Raw genomic sequence first — 20,521 nt, forward strand, 5'->3', positions numbered from 1 at the left:
GTTAATCATCTTACTCCCATAAATAGTGAGCAGCCCAAGAGCCCTTTGAGCTCTCCTGCACGGCAGCGGGCTGCACGCCAGGATCTCCCCTTGAGTAGGGATGTCTCTCAAGGTTACCCCTCGAAGTTGAGAGATTCCTTGCCACAACAGATCCTTGGTAAGCGACTAATAGCATGCTAAACTTTGAAATATTAGCAAAGTGATATAAAGGATTGATTGCATGTATATAATCCTGTAGACATAAACCGTTGACCAAGTCTGGGACTAGGATTGGATACAGCCGCACCTAGACTCCTCTCTGAGGAGGAGTTTAGAAAGCAAGGGGGTCCTTTCTGAACCTCATGACTCAACAGGAGGGACTCCCTGACAGTTTTGTCTGACCCTGTCCTCTACGCAGTAAATAATCAAGTGTACCTTGCCATCAAATCTTGTTAAACCACTGTTGCATTCACCACGGAACTTTGTTAACTCACTGGTTTATATCAATAAAGTTTATTTTTTTTTTCTGCTTCTCTCTTACAGGTGAAGTGCGCTCTCGCTCTGTCCGTGACACATAGAAGCAGCAAAAATCAGAGCAAGTGTGTTCGTTAGAAGCAACACACTCCCAAGCAGCTACAGGCACCTTTCTGAAGCTGCTCTGCCTACACATGCATCACTGCTGTGCATCAGAGAAAGCACATGCCCAGGACCAGACACATACCAGTGCCTCTCTCAGAAGCCCAGCATAGCTACAGGTCTTCTTACTCATTCAACTCATGGAGACTTTCCCAGTCCCAAGAGGAAGACAGGTGGCTTTGACTTGATACCTGTTTCAGGATGTTTTTAGAAAAAAATCATTCATCCATCACTGCATGGCAACTGAATTCCTGGTTTTTGTGTTGAAATGTAAATAACCTTGTACAGAGAATTAATGAAACTGCCATCTTTCTGAGAGCGCATTGGAAGAGTCAGCCAAGGTGACCACGGCAGAATGTTTCCAAGCCCTGAGATTTACAACAGCTAAACAGGAAAAGGTAAGATCAGTGCTTCTAAGCTGGCAAAGGAACATGGGCTGAAGACAGCAAGGATCAGTATCGGACTGGACAAATGAGCCTCAGCACTTACCACCCCCCCTTCCTGCCAGCATCTCATTTTTCATTCTTTCTGGAGATCTGCATCCTCTTTGGCATCACATCTTTTCCTTCCTGTTTTGATAAGCAGAGCGTAGCAACCCTCAAAGAGCACCCTGTGTGACGAGGTGGCAAAGCGCCAGAGACGAGCCAAACTGGGAACGCTATTTCTGGACTTGTCCAAATGTCTGAATACAATTAAATATTTTGATATGCGGCTGCAATTTCTGGTTATTTTGCACAGTGAGCTATGAATTCCCAAGACCACTAACGTTATTCAGTGTCTTATTCGTCAGTAAGCAACAAAGTTTTACCCAATGCTTGATTTTGGGCCAGAAAAGCTTCAGTGGTGTAAAACCTCTGATGCCAGTTCAATAAAGGCTGGAACATTTCGATGAGAAGAAGGATGGTTCAGTAGCAAGGATGTTTGTCAGAGACATATATTCAGTTCCTTGCTTTACCACAGACTCCCCTCTGTAACCACTGGCAAGCTATTCAGTCCCAGAATTACCCAAGCCTAACTCCATCTTTGCTTCATTTTTACTACTTGATGGCTCTGAGCCGTCACCAATTGCAAGGTATAAAAACTCAATTTAGCCTATAAAACTACGGACCTTTGCTCTTTGTGAAATGAGGACAATACTTAAGAGTCCAGTGTCTTGAAACTGCTCGGGCATGCTGCATTCCTAATAATTTTTGAGTGACTACAACCATGACATCAGGAACAGGAGGTGCACAAAATAGCTATTCCAGCACCTATTTTCCACACAAGAATTACTTACACAAGGAGATACCAAAGGACTGCAGAAAATGACAGGGGCGCTTGCTTACGATCCCACTGACATCGTGATTCCTCCAGCACATGCATAAGTGACAACCTAGAAATACTCCTCACAAGCGAGACAGTGGATTGGATACAGCCGCACCATCACTTGCTTTGATTTGAAAATACGACCATTCTCCCTCTGTGGCCGTGGATTGCCATCAAAGGCGGCTGATGTTTGTGCTTGTGAGATGTGAGACGTAACAAAAGTGTGTTGCAAAACTGAGAAGCGGTTCCTGTTCCCAGAAGACCCTGTTTATTGCTGACCACATGAAACTCTGGGCAAGCCAAAGGGGAAAACACGCTGTCACTGCAGCGCTGATCATTTGTTTCCTAAAGATTGGCCCGGTAAGATTGCCTTAAGATAAAGAAAACATGCAACACACTAAACAAGCATTTCAATGTGTACGTGTGTCACTGCAACAGTACTATGAAGCTGCTGACACAGAAACTGGTCCTGCACACTGCACCGGCGGTCATATAGCTCTCCATGTGCTAAAGGCACCAGCCACCACTTGCTTGGTTCTCCTTTGCCTGTCGCTTATCATGTGTGTATTTACCACCTGCTAGAACAGCCGCCCCCAGCCCCTACTCCCCCAAGCATCAGGGTCAGATTCAGGCAGCGAAAGAATGGTGTTTCTGTCCCAGAGGAACAGAGGGAATGGCAACAGCAACACCCGAAATGTGCGGCACGGGACGAGCGCGGTGCGCCAGGAGCAGCAGAGGAGGTGGCAGCTAGGAACAGCCAGTGAAGCGGCAGCTGCTTGCCACCACGCAGAGCTTTTGGCTGGCCAATAGCATTTGCTGCAGCACGAGAAAAAGCAGAGCAGTATGCTTTTTCTTAATATGAGCTGCGATGGCAGCAAGTATTAGCATCTTTCACTGGAAGAAGCTACAGCAGGCGATGAATACTCTAAGGGAAACGATCAAGGCAAGTTAATTCAGTGCTCAGAAGCACCTGTAAATTTTGATTGCTCCTTAGAGCAAAGCCTTGCCCAGCAAGACAGCCACTGTGAGCCTGGCGTTATATTAAAAGCAAAGTTCTAGCCCAGAACAAATTCAACTCTGTTTTATTTAACCTTGATCCCAAGCTGATCTATGTGACAGTTTACTCTCTTCCTCAGATCAGAAAAATACACATATCTTCCTGGCCAGTGACAGGACACGACAGTCTGATAGGTCAGCATGCTTTCAATACAGCGGCACTGCCTGGATGCTACTCTCCCTGTCCTGCTCTCTAGGGGTTTCTGGTGTTCGCAGCTGTACTCACACAGTGCACATGAACGCTTTGTTAGCTACATTTCAGATCAACTTATCTTTTTTTCTGGAAGAAAATGTTAACTGCAGCCTTCTCTACAATTAACTTCAGCACTGCCTCCAGACCTCCTCCATTATACATAAATAAAATACAGTTAATGGGATTCAGTCATCTTTTGAAAACCGTACCGATAACTCCTACTGCACCTCTGCTTTTTGTGACGCCAGCCTGAAAGATGACAGTTCTCCAAAGTCTCTCCACTGCATAAAGTCTGTCTCTGTCATATAAAAAGACCAAAACATGTTCCCACATTCCCCTAGAAAACAGTCAGCTCACTGCAGCCCTGAAAGCCCTCTGACTGATCCCCCAAAGCCTTAACAAACCTCACACAGAGCAGGAGGCAGAAGAGAGGACATGGTGACCCACGCTTACTTTTGCAGTGTGATTGTTCACGCCTGAGCTAAGCTACCACTGCTGAGCAAATCTGGGGCCAATCATGCAAGTTAACTCTGCAGGAAATACTGGGAAAAAGCAAAACGAAGTCATCGAGTTTAATCCTTGACAGAAGTTCCCAGAGACAGAAGTGATTTATAACTATGTAGAAACGAAGATGTGCAAAAGTGAGCGTATGTTGCATCCTGCCTTCTTGGCCCCTTTTGTACATTGCCACGCATCAGCTCCATTCCATCACGGAATGGAATCCGGCGGAGACAGAAGGGCTCCCACCCGAAACATATTTCTCACTGGAATATGCTGTAAGCCACGTGACATCTCAAAACAGCCCCCAGAACACAGAAACACTAAATGGAATTATTTCTGTTTTCTCTCTATAAGCATGTCCGTGCCAGAACAGAGCTGCTGGCGCTCGGCGCCTGTATCATCAGGAAGCTGGGCTGACCACCTTACGGAGGAAGCATTAGACTCCATGAAGGTATGCAGGCACCTGAAGGCACAGCCCTCTGCCTTGCTGGATTTTTCAGCGTAGGGCAGTGAGCTAAGCACCAGCTTCGTGTTCATTTCAAACAAGATGCACTTAGGCTTTAAAAAAACAACCAACCAAAACCCACAAACAAAGCAAACACAGGAAACACAAAAAGGACTGAAATATACATTGAGAATACAAATATAGTATTTTTGTGAGTGTTCAGATTACACACAAACAAGAAGCCCCCCCACCAATTTTTCTTAAAATAGGCTAGGAAATGAAACCGATTTTTAACCCAATAATGGAAATCATAAACCTGTACTGCAACTTTAAGCTACACAAATACAGGTTATGACAGCTCTAATAATTTTATGCCTATGCATAACAAAGCCTACGTTCTCAGCATTAGTGGCAAAGAAAGTTACCAGCTGTTTTACACCAAATATTCTATTCAGCATACAGGAGAACAACATACACATGAAATAACTGGATGGTAATCTAACCACAAATACCACTTGCAGAAAGAGATGCTCAGTGAAGTGCTTCCTATTTTACAGAGAAGTGTTGCTAGCTATCACAGACTGTACTGCACATTCTGCAGCACTCGTTTCACATAAAACCATGTGCTTTATGTTCTGTATAAATATCCCATTTACCTTAAAGAAACTCCCTCTTTTGTCCAGACAACGGGCTTTCATTGTCAAAGACGACATCTTCCCCTGGAAGACTCCACTGTATGCCTTGAACTCCTAAAAGTAGAAACATTTTTTAATGGTTAGTCCAGCCTGTAGGAAATTCCTTTCTAAGCCACAGAAACAGTCGTGACAAGCCTTCTGCCAAAACCCTTTCCGTCAACAACTCAGTGCCATTCATTTCCTACCACAGTCCTTACATATCCCTTTAGTCTATTATTTTTCCATAAATTGCTTAAAAAAAAAGACAGTGCTACTCCGAGTTCCATGTTTCTCCCTTCCCTTCACACAGCTGATCTGAGTAGATCTTAATGTGCTCGTTAGAAAAGAATGCTAAAACATAATGATTGCTTTGTTTGTTTGCTTGACCTCAGCATGAAGTACAAATAGAACAAAACGTTAGATGTCACTACAATCTGCTCTCAAATATTACAGTATTGATGGGGCTGACCAGGAGGGAAAAAAAAAAATTAAAAATCACGCACAAGGGAGAAAACACATTACCATGAATGTAAAAAACCACAAAAAAAGGCAAAAAAAAGGCACACACACCCCCCCAACCAACCAAACCTCAAACACCCCCCAAAAAATCCTGCCTGAAGTTCCTCAAATGCAACTAAGTCTTCTGAGAGTCATGTCCAAGTGAGAAACTGAAGACGCAGCTGGGAAGAAGTTGCATTTTCCACTATCAGGTAAACTGAATGAACTGTCTAACACCCAGAAGAATACAGTAATGCATTACCAGAACACAGGCACATAATGAGAAATATCATGGGGTGATCTCCAGCTGATTCGCAGAGTTCCTCCAAAGTCACAACCGATTCACACCAGTAATTTGTGAACAAACTTCTGAACTAAACAGGAGCCAAGTCCCACGGCTAAAAAGTCCTTCCAGGATTTTTAACAGTAAGCTTATAATTGCATTTAAATGGCCTAACTCCTCTCCTTGCTCACACATTTTCTGACCACATAGTAGGTAGTTATGTTGGAAGTTTCAGTTACCTAAATGGCGAATATTGCAGGTGCAAAACCTCACAGACTGAGACAGAGGCACAGCTTTTGATTTGATACAGCAGAAATTAAAATATAAATGGCAGTGAGCAGCAGTGAAAAACAAGTTCAGTGGCACGGCTGCAGATGGAGCTTGAGCAAAACAAAGCAGCTGGGACAGAGAATGCTGAGAGTTAAAAAAAAAAGGCAGATTTGACACATACCCTGCCCTGAGTACAGACACAGGCTCCTGCTTCCCTCTGATGCCTCATGAGGCGGCATCGACAAGGGCAAACAGGACCACGGAGGAAGGAGGAGCTTAAAAGAAAAAAGGGTTAAATGAAAAGCCCTGGCAAGCACACGTAGTGGAAAAGGGTGAGAGGTAGAAGCAGGAGAAACAAAGATTTTCTCTTGGTTTTAACATGTAGCAGGAAGCTTTAAATTGTTTATCCTCTTTCCAGAGGTCATACCACAAGAGCACTAGGAAAGGTTACATTTTTCCACTCAGATTCTTGTTAAAAAGCAGCCATGCCGGGAAGCTCAGGAACCAGCCTGTTTTCCAGACAGAGTTTGCAGACTTTAAAGGTTGAAAGAAAAATTCTGAATTCTCCATTCTTGTGAAAGCCAAACACTAGCGGATGACCAAGAGAAGACAAAAAACAGTGCTGGAAAAAAAGAATTAAAAAACCCCAAACAAACCAAACTTTCTTTGTAACTCAGCACATTTAAAGCAATACACTCCTGGTAAGGCTCTAAAGCATTGTGATCTGTGTTGCTTTACTTGAAGTCTGCCTAAATAACTTGATTGCACCGATCCTGCAAGAGACTGAAGTCCAGTGAAGTGGGTGGGTTTACAGGTGCTATTAAATCAGCTGAGCTCCATGTCCTCATTTGCCACATGCAGAAGGGTACAGAACGGTTCCACTCTGGGGAGCATCAGACATTTTAAATACTTTTGGTATTTTATATTGGCTATTCTAAACAATTGAAAGGTTGCCATATAACAACTTTCTTAATTTCAATGAATTCTGAAAAGGGAATTTACACCTGAAAGACTTAAGGTGGAGGGAGACCCAAGAAACCCAAAAAGGAATTAGAAGAAAAATTCAATTTTCCAAGTTGATGCTATCCTCTTAATGACATTGCCAAATTCGATTCCAGAGAAAAAACCCAGAGATTTTAAATGAGTTACATTAGGGGTTCATGAGCAAGATCATACAGTTGTATTCGCATCTCTAGTCTCAGTCGTTAATCATTCCATTTGCAAACAACCACCCCCTCACAGGAAATAAAATGTTTTTTAATTTTTTTTAATTTAACCACAAGGATGTCTGCATGCAACCCTATTACCAAAATAAGACCATGCCAAGATTTTTACATTCATCTTATTTCAAAACAGAACCAAAGTTTATAAGCTTCCACGCTCAAACATACAGAAGAATGCAAACATACAAATACACAGTTTGCCCTTCAAAGAGCAGCGTGACTCTAAGTCAGAAGAAAGCCTCAGACAAGACCACTGCTTGTTTTGCTTATAAGAGGTTCTGAAGCTCTGGACTTTTCCATAGCTATTATTGTTACTATTTACGCATTATTATTATCTGTATGACCATAACTCCAAAGCCTGAGCTGAGCTCAAGTCCTTGCTCCTCTCAGCTCTCTACATAGCCAGTGAATCAATCCATGGTACCCGTTGTGGTTACACTGTCATTTCAAACTGACTTAGGGTAACCTAAATACTGTTCCATGTTCGAATCATTTTTAGTATTTCTGATTAAAAACAGCACAGTGGGAAACACTGTTGTTGGCTTTTCGCATTTGGGGTTTTTTTTATTATTATTTTTATTTGGTGCATATGCTTTTTTTAGGCCACCTAATACACAAACAGACATTAAGACCCGCTGGTAAAATGGATGGCTGGGGGTGGGTGCAACGCTTTAAAAACCTGAGGGTGGGCCCCTACCTGTGCCCCACCTCAGTGTTCAGAGGCATCTCCACACTGTGCACAGAAACAACTGCAGAAAAACAGACCTACTGTCGGGAGGTTTCATTTCTCTACACAGCTGTCCACATTTGATGCTTATTCAGATCCAAAACAGGCTGAAAAACCACTGCTCTGAAGTTGTCTTTGCTGATTTTGGACAGTATGAGGCCGTCAGAAAGGAAAAATCTGCCTTCTTTGATTGGGAAGCCGTGTGGAGAAAGACGGCAAAGCATGTCGTCTTCTGCAGATACCAGAGACGAGCATTTTCTCCTTCCTCTGTGTTTTAAGGACTGAGGCAGAGAGTCTAGATAGATTTGCGTAGACATTGCCTGGGTGAATGCTCAGAAACCCATCTGAAAATGTTATCAAGCTGCAGGAGCCAATTCACTGCATAACTCAATGTGACCCTCTGTCTAGCGATCTGGAAGGTCGCCTTTTCTGTGTTGAAGCCGTCGGCACTTTACCTACTTAGCTCTTGGCTCTCAAAGGGCAGCAGGTGCTGGAGTACCGCCTGCTGCTCCCGTGGCCGGGTGGCTCCCTCCCAGCAGCACCAGCCTCTCCTGGAAGCAGCCCTGTCTTACCGCAGCTCCGCAAAGCCAGGACAAAGCTCGTGACAAAGGACAAGACAGGGCAGGGAAAAGGAACGATTCGTCTGCTTGGCCGGTTGCTCTGAAATGCAATGCTACTCCACGGGTGCTGACACCCGTGCAAGCTGTATGTTTCCAAAAAATCGGTGCTTTTCATCTTTTCTTCCACTCCCTTCTCCTCCTTGTTTTCATTTACACAGGAATGCCAGAGCACCATTCGGGCACCTGGATGTAACCAAGACTTCTGACTTCTTGTCAAAACAGCTCCTACTTTCCCTCCCTCTCCTGCAATTTTATTTGGTATTTATTATGTTCTTAACCGCAGTAGCACCGATCGCTGTCTTCCTGGACTTCTCAGGATCCTTCCCCTTAATCCTCTCATTCCAATCATGCTTTTACAAGGCAAAACATCCCATTTTCTTTAGCTGAAATTCCCAAAGATGAGACAGCCTGTATGCCTCCCCTGAGCTGGAAAGCAAAGGCCCCAGCGACCTGGGGAACTTAAAGTCCCTGCCCACAATCCTTCTTACCCCACTCAGTTTCCTAAGGAATTGAGGCTATACACCTGCACCGGTTTTCTGTTCCCTAGTTCCTAACTATGATTTTTGATCTCTTGGCCAACCTAGCAAGATCTGACTGGGGAAAAGAGTCTCTGTTTACAAAAGGATAGAGGGAAGAAAGTCCATTAACGCTGTCCCTGAAGGAAGAGGAGAGATCTGCAGCCTTCCTTTTGCTGGCTGACCAACAGAATTAGCAGAACCCACTTTTTGTATTTTAGGCCTAAGTTATCCCACTGAAGGAACTAGCTGTCCTCTTTCATTATCAATCTGTAAAGGCCATGCAACCACTCAGCATAGACACTCACAGGAACTACTCTAGGCAAACAAAAAAGGGTTTTACTATTCTGCAGCCAAGGAAGAACAGGAGAAAATATCAGTCCAGACCTTAAGTATAAACTGGCAAAGGTCAGCCGATGTCAGAAGACTAATGCTGATTGATAGCTGTCAATGGAGCCCTTCGGCCATCCACTCTGCCAGCAGCGGGGTGCAGTACAGGAGCTGAAATACAATCCCTACTCTCTCGTAACAGAAATGCATGGAAGCTAGGCAGAGCCTACTACATATGTACTTGAAAACCCATGGTGAATTAGCACCATATTACAATCAAATTTTAATAGCAATTTATATATATGTATATAGTATGAAAAAAAAAAAATCTACAATTAATTCAGTGAACCCATTTTCTGGTGGGTTAAACCGGAAATCAGAAACAGGAAGGATAAATACATTTTACTTTTTTTTAAAAATGTGACAAAAATACTTCTAAAATGCAATCCTACACTTCAGAATATGCTCAGAGATATACACAGAACTTTCAGCAAATTTAAGTATCCTCATGCATTTCATTTTCCTGTTCTCCTAGCACATTTGCACTACCCCATGGAGAGGGCTGTGTTCATCTCTAACCTACAAAGCTCTCGTTTGTCTAATTACTCTGACCTTATCTGATTCTTGGCAAAATTAAACTTTTCCTTTTGAAAGTATTTCCTCTGAGAAGTTAACTGAAAGCCTACTTCCAGGGCCACAGAGATACAACTGAGCACAGTATCACTTTGAAAAATCTATCAAATAAGAGCCTCAGTCTGAAAACTATCATCGGTGCCAGGATTTTGCAGACCTCTCAACTCAAATGTTGCATTGTGTTAGCACAGCTGTATCCACAAGCAAAAAGCGAGGGGATTATGCAAAAAGGATTCTAACTTCCATCAGTCTTCTGGCTGCAGAAAGGGTTTATGGTCTTTTTCTTTTTCTTCAAATAATGCAAGAGCACATTACTTGTAGTAAACAAATAATGCATACAGCAAAAATGACAAGTCACTCTTTACACAGTGTCATATTTCTGTAGTTTGTCAATATAATTAAAAAGTTTGAAAAAGCTTGGAAACAACAAACATTCCCTGATCAACCTCCTTTTTCATCAAGCACTGTTTTTACTTTTATCTCTGCTACCTGAACATAACCAGTTTGTGTGAGCTACTCCCCTGAAGAAAGCCTGGTTGCCAGCAGGATGCAGTCAGCGAACAACAGTATTGCTGCCCATGAGCTAAAGAAAAAAAATCTTTGAAAGATATACACTCACTACACACGTAGGCAGAAGGACCATGAATGACTGCTTGCAATTCTTTTCAAGAAACAATACTCTTTTGAAAAACTAAAAAGGAAGCAGAAATATGCAACACATGAACTTCTCAAAAACAACGAGCAGATCACAGGTGAACTGTGCTTACTACTCCCCCAAAGCGCCTCTTAATGCATTCTGAAATGCAATGCCACTGAATTTACTGCCAGTTACACACCTCACTAATTCCTCCAAGGAAATTATTACTCTTCCCATAAAGAAGAAGATATGAGGTAGTTAAAGGCAACCAGCAGAATTAAATGATGTGCAAACATTCTGACCAGTGAAATAAGGTTCAGCTACATCCCAGCTGCTGACATACCACTTTTTGAGCACTTGCCCACTCCTGAGCTGGCAGCCCCAGCCATGTGGGCCTTCCTGAACTTGTTGGAGGCCTGCACAGTCAAGAGGCCAGAGCCCAGCCAGCAGTGCGGCCCCAGAGCCTGCAGAAGTCTCTGATCTGCTCAAGCAGACGAGCTTTTGGGGCTCCTAGCGCCACTGGCCACCTCCCTGGGGACAGCCAGAACTTTGCCAGGGCCCAGCACAGCCTTGGCTCACGGGAGTGAGGGCAAGGTGTGGTGCAGTTGTGAATCTGGAGGCAGAAGTGAAGCCTTAAGAACCGGCAAATGAGTTTGAGCAGCAAGGTGTAGCACCTGGAAGTGCAGTGAAGAGTTTGCAGGGTCATAACCTCATATCCTCCTCGTAACCAGGAGGATAATGGGCTAGATGGACCCACGCTTGGCTGCAGTATGACTGCTCTTTTCCTAGTAGTCCTCTTTCCTAAAAAAAAAAAAAAAAAAAAAGCTGGCAAACTGCCCTCCTCCCACCCCACCCCATTCATAGCTCCTAGATATCAAACTGTATCATACAAAGGTTACTCTTCAGCTCCCAAAATTGTCAACTTGCTTATTTATTACAGGTCACAGCTGTTTTCAGCTTCCTTGGCTGATCATTTCTGACACCTGTATTTGCATCCTGAAGTATCAATGCTCCTCATCCTGGTTAACGTAACACTGCTGTTAAAAATCACAGCCATCTTGCCAAGGACTCCTTCACGTCACTATGCCATAAAATATCAGCAACTGCTTAAGGAACTACTACTTGGACAAACTCGGATCTTCAGAGGCTGTGAACGAGTCCATGTATCAGGCTTGGTATATTTATCTCACTTAACCTGAAGTGGGAACGTCACTGCCAAACTTACACATCGATCTTTCTGCATCTGGTTTCACCTAGTCATCACTCCTACCTCAACCAACATTTTGCCTGCAGGCTTATGTTTTCCCCTTGATTCCAGATCCGACTTACTGGCAGCCTTTTAAGAGACTAAAGGATAAAAAGGAATTACTCTGAACTTGTTTCAGCATGGCACTCTCAAGAGAGGTTTTAAGTCCCGTTAGATTTTGGATGGATCTGCTGTCTCACTCACAGCTGTCTACCCACTTCTTTTATCTATGCTGAAGTCATAAATGCAGAAATGAAAGCATCTGAAAATCCCATCTGAAAAGTGCGCAAGAGTTGGCCTGACTCCGCTCCCGCTGACACGGGCAGACGTTGTATCACTCTTTCCAACAGGAGCGTACAGTTAGGCAAACACTGAATGCCTCGGAAAATCTAATCCTTAAGCTTTGCTGAGCATGGCACGCTACCAAGAGGATTATGTTTGCTGCTAGTGCTGTCTCTCTGCACCCCTTCCAAAACAGTTTCTTCTTCCTCTCTTCCACCAAACAACCTCTTCCTGCTTGCTCCCATGGCATACTTTCCACATTACTGAAAAGGAATAAAAACCCAAGTCATTTTCTTTGGCACAGCATTTAATCGTGAAGGATACCACCACAGCTCTTATAAGAGAATGATTGTATATTGATACATTCATGTCTTGTTTTGCCTCTAGACATGTCAGAGACATTTATAAGATTGGCTTTGATTTGGATAACCTTTCAGAAGGTTCATGTTCTTCCCAAATTCCCTGGCCTGGATATCTCACAAAATGAGAAGTTCTTGCAGTATTTCAGCAATTTCCATTTGTTATTCCTGCCAAAACCAGTGAATAATAACAGTGAAAGCATTTAGAAATATGTTTTCAAACCTCTTAAAAAACATTGAACATGGAGCTGTGGTTCCTGGAAGAAGCAAGAAAAGGTAATCGCTTGAATTACAATATAGCTTCAAGGTCTGGAGAAGCTTCGGAATTCATAATGAAGCATTAAGTCAAATGCTGAGAGAGATGGGTTACAGCACCTGCACCTAGATGGAGATGCACAAGATAACCACCTGCTGGACTTGACTGTGGGTTATTTTAGGCACCTGGGAAAAGCAGCTCTATCTCTGCTACCACGAATCCCAGAGAGGGATAAGGGTTTCAGCATTCATGTCATAACTCCTACCTTCTCGCCCGACAGAGGCACCAAGCAAAGCTCTGACCACACCACTGCCAGGGATAACACTCCTCCATTCAGCAAGGGGGAAGGAGAGACCTGACCTACTGCCGCTTCAATAGCTTAAACACTTCTATCCACTCAACTGTTTCCATGAGCTAGGGTTAAGTGATTAGATATGCTTCTTCTGGTATTAGATAGCTGCACCTAGTACAGCATCTTTTTCTACAATTTACTCTTTTGCACCTAACAATTGCTGACATACACCATAATTTCTATTCCATCGTATTTGGGGGAAAAAAAAAAAAATACAGGCGTGCTGACTCTACTGAAAGCCAGGTAAGGACACTGCAGCATGCTTTTGAAAATCGGCACCTGAACTATACGTCGTTGTTTATTAAATGCATGCACAGTATCTGTAGATATGCAAAACTTCAGAAGACAGGGGAGAAAGTATAAATAAGATTTTCCTGCTAAAATAAACAACCTGATGGAAGGAAAGGGACACCTTCACCTACATTTTTAAGGACTTGCCAAAAAGTACACCAACATTCTTAAAATTACTATGTGGTATTTGTCTGTTCTCCAGACTTGTAAATTTTTAGGACTACTTCATGAACAATATTCTCCATTATCACCATTCTGTGAATCTGTAATATACAGGAAAAGAAATCCTGCAACACCGTAATACAGCAGATCAAACTTGAACTTACATCCACACTCTGGCAAGAGGGTTCTTGCGTACAAGGTATCTTTACCTAATGGTTAAGGTATACGTGTTTGAAGCAATGATAAATTCAGTACTAGACATGGAAAGAAGCCTTGTAGTTTACCATTTATTCGCCAGAGTTCGTGGGTCTTTCCTCTGATGGATTAATCCCATACATGCTCTACCTTCCTTGTTTGCAGAGTTTTATGCTGCACCAGTAGACCATAACAAGGACTACCTTTATTTCAGAGAGGGTCAATCTCTGTTGGGTGTCCCTCAGTCAGTGGAGAAAGGGTAACTCTGGAGAGGAGGACACACAACGGACGCTTAACAGAGGTGCCCTAAACCTGCCTCTCCCCTCCCTGGCTACAGGGAAAGCCCAGGGACAGAAGCTGCCCTGGCTGAAGTTAACCTTGGCCAGTTCTTCCATTAAACCACAAAGATGCTCTTTAGAAAGATTAGCAGGTACATATCAAACCTTTTCAAGTTCAACAGAATAAGCCAGGCCAGCCACACGCAAAAGCCAGGATGATGTGGCTGATGCTCCATGCTTATGATAACTGTTTTTAAACCAAAATTGACTTCTGGTACATTAAATTCACTGGGCAAAACATATCTGAAATGTCACAGTGTTCACCTGCCTCAAGAAAAAAACCCAACACACTCTCTTACATTGGACATCAATAATTCACATGCAAAATGTTCTTTTCTTTAGGTAATTTCAATCTCAAACTCCCCATATGCTGCTGAACTATCTCGGGGACTTATGAACAACAGCCAGGAATTCATTTTACGTATTTTCTTAGTCTGATAACAGAAGCACAACTCTCTGCACAGTCAAGCACACTATTTACAGCATTCTGCACTTGCCCAGCCTCCTCTCAGGTCCATCAAATGCTAATACATACTTTCAGTGTATGGTACCAGAGGCAGTGAAACAGGCACCACAGACTATGTGTACTGTCCTATAACATTACTCAGGTTAATATAAGCAATAAAGATTGCATTTCTAGCGCTCATCATCGGGTCCCAACTGTTTTATGTACGTCAGATGGCTAAATTTCCACAGCGCTCTAAAACATGCATGACTCCCATTTTAAAACATTTCTCCAGTGCAGCAGAGTATTACATACATCAAAGCTCTTGCTCATTTTGCTCAGTGTTTTCAGAAATACTGAGCAGTACGTTTCAGCTGATTTCCAGTAAAAGCAATTCAATTTTCAGAGACAGGGCAAAACAAATTGCTTTGGAAAAAGTCTTCTTCATATAGTTCATTGAAAAGGATTCCATTTGTTTATCCAAAGCAGCACACAGAAGGGGAAAAAAAAAAAAAAAAGGAGGGGAGGAGGGAACCAGACAGAACTAAAAGTTGTTTGTTTGACCTTAAAGGTAAAAATTAACCATGGATTGCAAGATATTAATTTCAATTAATAGATAACCCTAAATATCTTTTAGGTTCTTCACTATTAAGAAAAAAATAATAAAATCAAATGTTAAATAGTTTGTATGCCACTTAACAATGACAAAACATAGCTTCTTTCAGTTATAATGCAACAGCACTTTCAAGTTGTGTTTGTTGCATCACTGCTCTGCTTAATAGATATCTCCCTATAAGAAAATAACTGTTTTATAATTGCAAGCAACTGTTTCGTTATTCCCTAAGAAATGTTTTGCAAAGATTATTCTTTGTTCAACTCTAGTTAAACGAAGTAAACTGTTGTTCAGGAGATAGCAAATGCCTAGGAAACTACATCCTATGTTTCATAAAATCAACAGATTTCCATCGATGTCCACAAGTATTGGAATGATGCTCAGTATGGAGCACACTAAATGGCATGCAAGAAGAGTCTGTAAGAAACCCGTAAGTCACTGACCACATCTGTTATTCCAAGCTCTACTTAAAAGATTGCACTGCTCACTCTGAGACTGTTGAATACAAACGCCGAGAGCATCATTTGCTGTGCACCTCGACTTCAGCACAGCATGAGACGTCAAGGCAATGATTAACTAGGGAACAAACAGCATTTTCTTATTCTGGCATTGACCTTAGGCTCATCTTCCATGTGACACATTCAAAAGAAAATATGTAACTTGTGCCATTGGACCCCCACTCATCTAATGTTTTACCTATGAGCTATGGAATCAGGTCATCAGAAACGTACTACACTTGACACCTTGCTTTTCAGATAGCTCCCAGTGACAGTAGCTGTTACCCTTCAGTACACAGGTTGCTCTTCCTCTGAGTGTAATAAGTTAAGGCAGTTAAGTATACAGTAGCTTTATTTCAGCTGAGTCCATGGTGACAGCTAATATTTGAATTTCTTGGTACAAACTGTTAAGACATGTAACCACCTGGGCCACTTCTCAATTTAGCCCTTAGTATTAGTTAGGAACAATTTCACCCTTTTTTCTTTATTCAAGCTATTAGCACATTACATGAAATAGTAATTTTGTGGACCATACATACTCAGGCTGTATACCAAAAAACTACGCTCACCGTATCAAGGAGCTGCACAATAACACATCCCAAGACACACAACCTACAGGATACCATAGCTGTGCAAGCCTGTACTCAACATTAGTGTCCTCACAGTCCTCGCTTATGTGATTACCTGTTAGCCAGCAGGCTAAGTTACCTTAACAATACAAAAGGTAGCATCAGTGCAAAAGCGACAGCCTTCACTGCTTGCAGCAGTGGAGAAAGCCGCCATCACGTTCTGCAGCACCTCACACTCACACTGCCAGCACCCCAGGATGGCTTGCTTCGCAAATCCTGCTGATACCTCATCCTCCAGCCACTTACAAAAGAATTAGTCCAACAGCGAGGGGAGCATTCGAATCACTTTTCAGATTACACGTGTATCTAAAATGAGACAAATCTAAATTGTGTGGCATCCTCTTTAAAAAGAGAAAGACGTGTTTGTGATTTCAGGAAGCATATGTGCCCTCTTTGACCCCATGCACGGTTCCATTAAGACAAGAAGTCCCAGGGGTTAATGCACTCTCAATATTTAAGAAACCGGTCTCAGATTCAGTGAGAACTTTGATACCCAACTAGTCTTTGTTTCCCATGACAACTGGAAACAGTACTGCCCACAGGGCTTTTTCCAAAGAGTAAACCACTTAGCACCGCCAGAGTTTCAGCCACTGTAATGATGGGGGTCACGTATGACAACCCTTTACTGTCATGAGTGCATATACAGAGGAAAAAGGTATGATCAGGAGTGGGACATATCACAAAGAAACAGGAAGAGACCACATAAAAGAAGAATGAGTATCAAAAGCGCGCGTGAAGGAAACTCACTTCCACCGAGACACACGCACACACATCACCCCCAAACTACAAAGAAGTGCTACACCCATTTGGCTCATTTCAATGAAATTTTCTTTGTTCTGTAATGTTCTGCTAGGAGAGATTGTCTTGCTGTCTACAACGACCTAATGGGAGGGCAGAGGGAAGAGCGCCAAACTCTTCTCAAAAGCGCGCTACTAGAAGGACAAGAGACAAAGGGCAAAGTGGAAGGCAGGACCTTTCGACTCAATGTAAGAAAAAAAGATTTTCACCACAAGGGCGTCCAAACACTGGAACAGGGACCCAGAGAGGCTGAGGTGTCTCCATCTTCGGAGACACTGAAAACTCCGTGGGCCAAGGTCCTGATCACCCTGATCTAACTGGAAGGAGGGCTGGACTAGCTGACCTCTGGAGGCCCCTTCCAACCTCTGGTTTTTGCCAAGACTTCATAAAGGTGTGTGTATTCCCTTTCATCACTGGAGTAGTTTCTTGAATTTCTATTTAATACACAAAAAATAATAAAATCAGGTATAAGACTGTGTAGCAGGTTGCTTCACTTTTTTTTTTTTTTTTTGCTTTTTTGTTTGCTTGTTCTGAAAGAACAAGTTATCAGAGGAAAAGCATTATTTTCCTCCCTCAGTTTCTCACAGGGGTGGGATCCCCCCACCCCTCCAAACCCCATTTGTACTTTTCATCACACAGGAATTACTACATTTGCATAACCCAATAGAAACCACAAAATCAAAAATCATATCAGCTTAAATAATTACTAAATAAGACTTTTAGCTTTGTATTTATTAGCAAACGATACACACCTGAGTATACAAACACACAGGCTGGGTGAGAAAACATCTCCAGGTGCAGAAAGCTCTAAACTCTGAGCAAACAATTTCATAGAATCACAGAATGGTTTGGGTTGGAAGGGACCTTAAAGATCATCCAGTTCCAACCCCCCTGCCATGGGCAGGGACACCTTCCACTAGAACAGGTTGCTGAAAGCCCCATCCAGCCTGGCCTTGAACATTTCCAGGGAGGGAGCAGTTACAACTTCTCTGGGCAACCTGTTCCAGTGCCTCACCACCCTCAGAGTGAAGAACGTCTTCCTTGTATCTCATCTAAATCTACCCTCTTTCAGTTTAAAGCTATTACCCCTTGTCCTATCACTACATGCCCTTGTAAAATGTCCCACTCCAGCTTGCTTGTAGGCCCGCTTTGGGTACTGGAAGGCTGCAATAAGGTCTCCCTGGAGCCTTCTCTTCTCTAGGCTGAACAATGCCAACTCTCCCAGCCTGTCCTCATAGGAGAGGCGCTCCAGCCCCTGATCATCTTCGTGGCCCTCCTCTGGAGTCACCCCAACAGGTCCATGTCCTTCTTACGTTCGGGGCCCCAGAGCTGAACACAGTGCTCCAGGTGGGGTCTCACGAGAGCAGAGTAGAGGGGGAGAATCCCCTCCCTCGACCTGCTGGTCATGCTTCTTGTTATGCAGCCCAGGGTGCGGTTGGCTTTCTGGGCTGCGAGCACACATTGCTGGGTCATGTTGAGATTCTCATCATCCAACAACCCCAAGTCCTTCTCCTCAGAGCTGCTCTCAACCCATTCTCCACCCAGCCTGTAACCATGTTTGGGATTGCCCTGACCCATGTGCAGGACCTTGCACTTGGCCTTCTTGAATTTCACAAGGTTCGCATGGGCCCACCTCTCCAGCCTGTCAAGGTCCCTCTGGATGGCATCCCTACCCTCCAGCACCTTGACTGCACCACACAGCTTGCTGTCATCAACAAACTTGCTGAGGGGGCACTCAATCCCAATGTCCACGTCACCGACAAAGATGTTAAGCAGTGAAATCCCAAAACTGACTCCTGAGAAACACCACTCATCACTGATCTCCACCTGGACACTGAGCCATTGACTGCAACTCTTTGAGTGCAACCGTCCAGCCAATTCCTTATCTACCGAGTCATCCATCCATTGAATCCACGTCTCTCCAATTTAGAGACAAGGATGTCGTGCGGGACAGTGTCAAGTGCTTTGCACAAGTCCAGTTAGATGACATCTGTCTTAATGTGCTATTGGAGCTATGTATCAGCAGGAGGAAGAAAAGTTTGGATGTCCTTTTTCTACAGAGACAACTTGACTAAACAAACTACAACTATTATTTATCTATCCCTGGAAAATGCGTACAAAAAATTGGCAGCTCACGTAGTGAGTAATATGTGAACATTTATCTAACATTAATGTTGTGGTTTAACCCAGCAGGCAGCTAACACCACACAGCCTTTCACTCACTCCTCCCCCCTCAGTGGGATGGGGGAGAGAATCGGGGGGAAAAAAAAACCAAATTAAAATTCATGGGTTGAGATAAAGACAGTTTAATAGCACAGAAAAGGAAGGGAAAATTAATAATAATAATAATAATAATAATAATAATAGAATATACAAAAGCGATATACAATGCAACTGCTCACCACCCACTGACCGATGCCTATCTGGTTTCCCAAGCAGCAGTCACCACCCCCCTGGCCAACTCCCCCCAGTTTCTATACTGAGCATGACGTCACGCGGTATGGAGTAGCCCCTGGGCCAGTTGGGGCCAGCTGTCCTGGCTGTGCCCCCTCCCAGCTTCTCGCTGGCAGGGCACGAGAAGCTGAAAAGTCCTTGACTGGTGTAAGCACTACTTAGCAACAACTAAAACGTCAGTGTGTTATCAACATTATTCTTATACTAAATCCAAAACACAGCGCTATACCAGCTACTAGGGAAAAAAAAAATTACTCTATCCCAGCCAAAACCAGGACAGTTAAATATATGGAAAAAAAAAAAAAATTAGAGCGATTGAACTTCATTTCTCCCTCCTAAAATAAGTAGACTAAGTGTTCTGGGTCAGCTAGTGTAAACCTGATGAAATTCTTGGATCTTGAAAGGATCAATTTTCAACATGCCTGTTTAAGAAAGTAAAGCTTCCTACATACTGAATTACATCAGGTCAGCACCAAGTCACTATCTTGAGCGGACTCAAGCTACGCAGTTGTGGATTTGCTTTTTGTTCAAGAACAACTGTATCTGCATGTCACTAGCTACATTTCCACTATTGCTTTCCAACCAAGAGGTTAATGTAATCAAACAGCCTATATGAGGAAAATCACATGCAAGTTTTTGTGGTTGCGCTGTTCATTTTAAACACCTGCACACCACAGACACATGGACATTAAAGACAGTTTGCTTCTTTATTCACTGAGCACTCACTACTTATTTTTGCAGAACCAACTGCTTTAAGCACCACCTTCTGTAGCGCACTTCCAAAATGGTTCCCAACGCTTCTTGTAGAATCAGTGCACAGACACGGTAAACCGTGGAGTACCAAGTAAAAGAGTTATTTCTCAATGGACAAAAGAAAATATTTTCACTAGAGAAACTTTTAAAGAACGTTGCTTATGTCTTGACCCATTTATTTTGTTTTGTGCACAGAAAAGACTGCAAGAAAATCTTTCACTTTAAACCAAACTCATTGCTCTCCATACAAAGACCTCCCATGTAAACATACCGGACAGCAAAACACTCATGCCTATACCAGGGAGTGTTCACTGACCTAACCTAGT

General features: G+C 43.1%; 1 protein-coding gene across 10 annotated transcripts in view; it reads right to left on the reverse strand.

Moving 5' to 3' along the window:
• The window catches only part of RIN2 (Ras and Rab interactor 2), a 280,543-nt gene that overhangs the window by 46,743 nt on the left and 213,279 nt on the right, over positions 1–20,521 (reverse strand). For all 10 annotated transcript variants that reach the window (XM_082307213.1, XM_082307212.1, XM_082307208.1 and 7 more), the window contains one exon: positions 4,772–4,864. In XM_082307213.1, the coding sequence (XP_082163339.1) occupies positions 4,772–4,864 (93 nt within the window). Of the gene's footprint in view, positions 1–4,771; positions 4,865–20,521 lie in introns of those variants that run through there.

This window comes from Platalea leucorodia (assembly GCF_965183815.1).
Source record: "Platalea leucorodia genome assembly, chromosome: 3".
Taxonomy (NCBI): Eukaryota; Metazoa; Chordata; class Aves; order Pelecaniformes; family Threskiornithidae; genus Platalea; species Platalea leucorodia.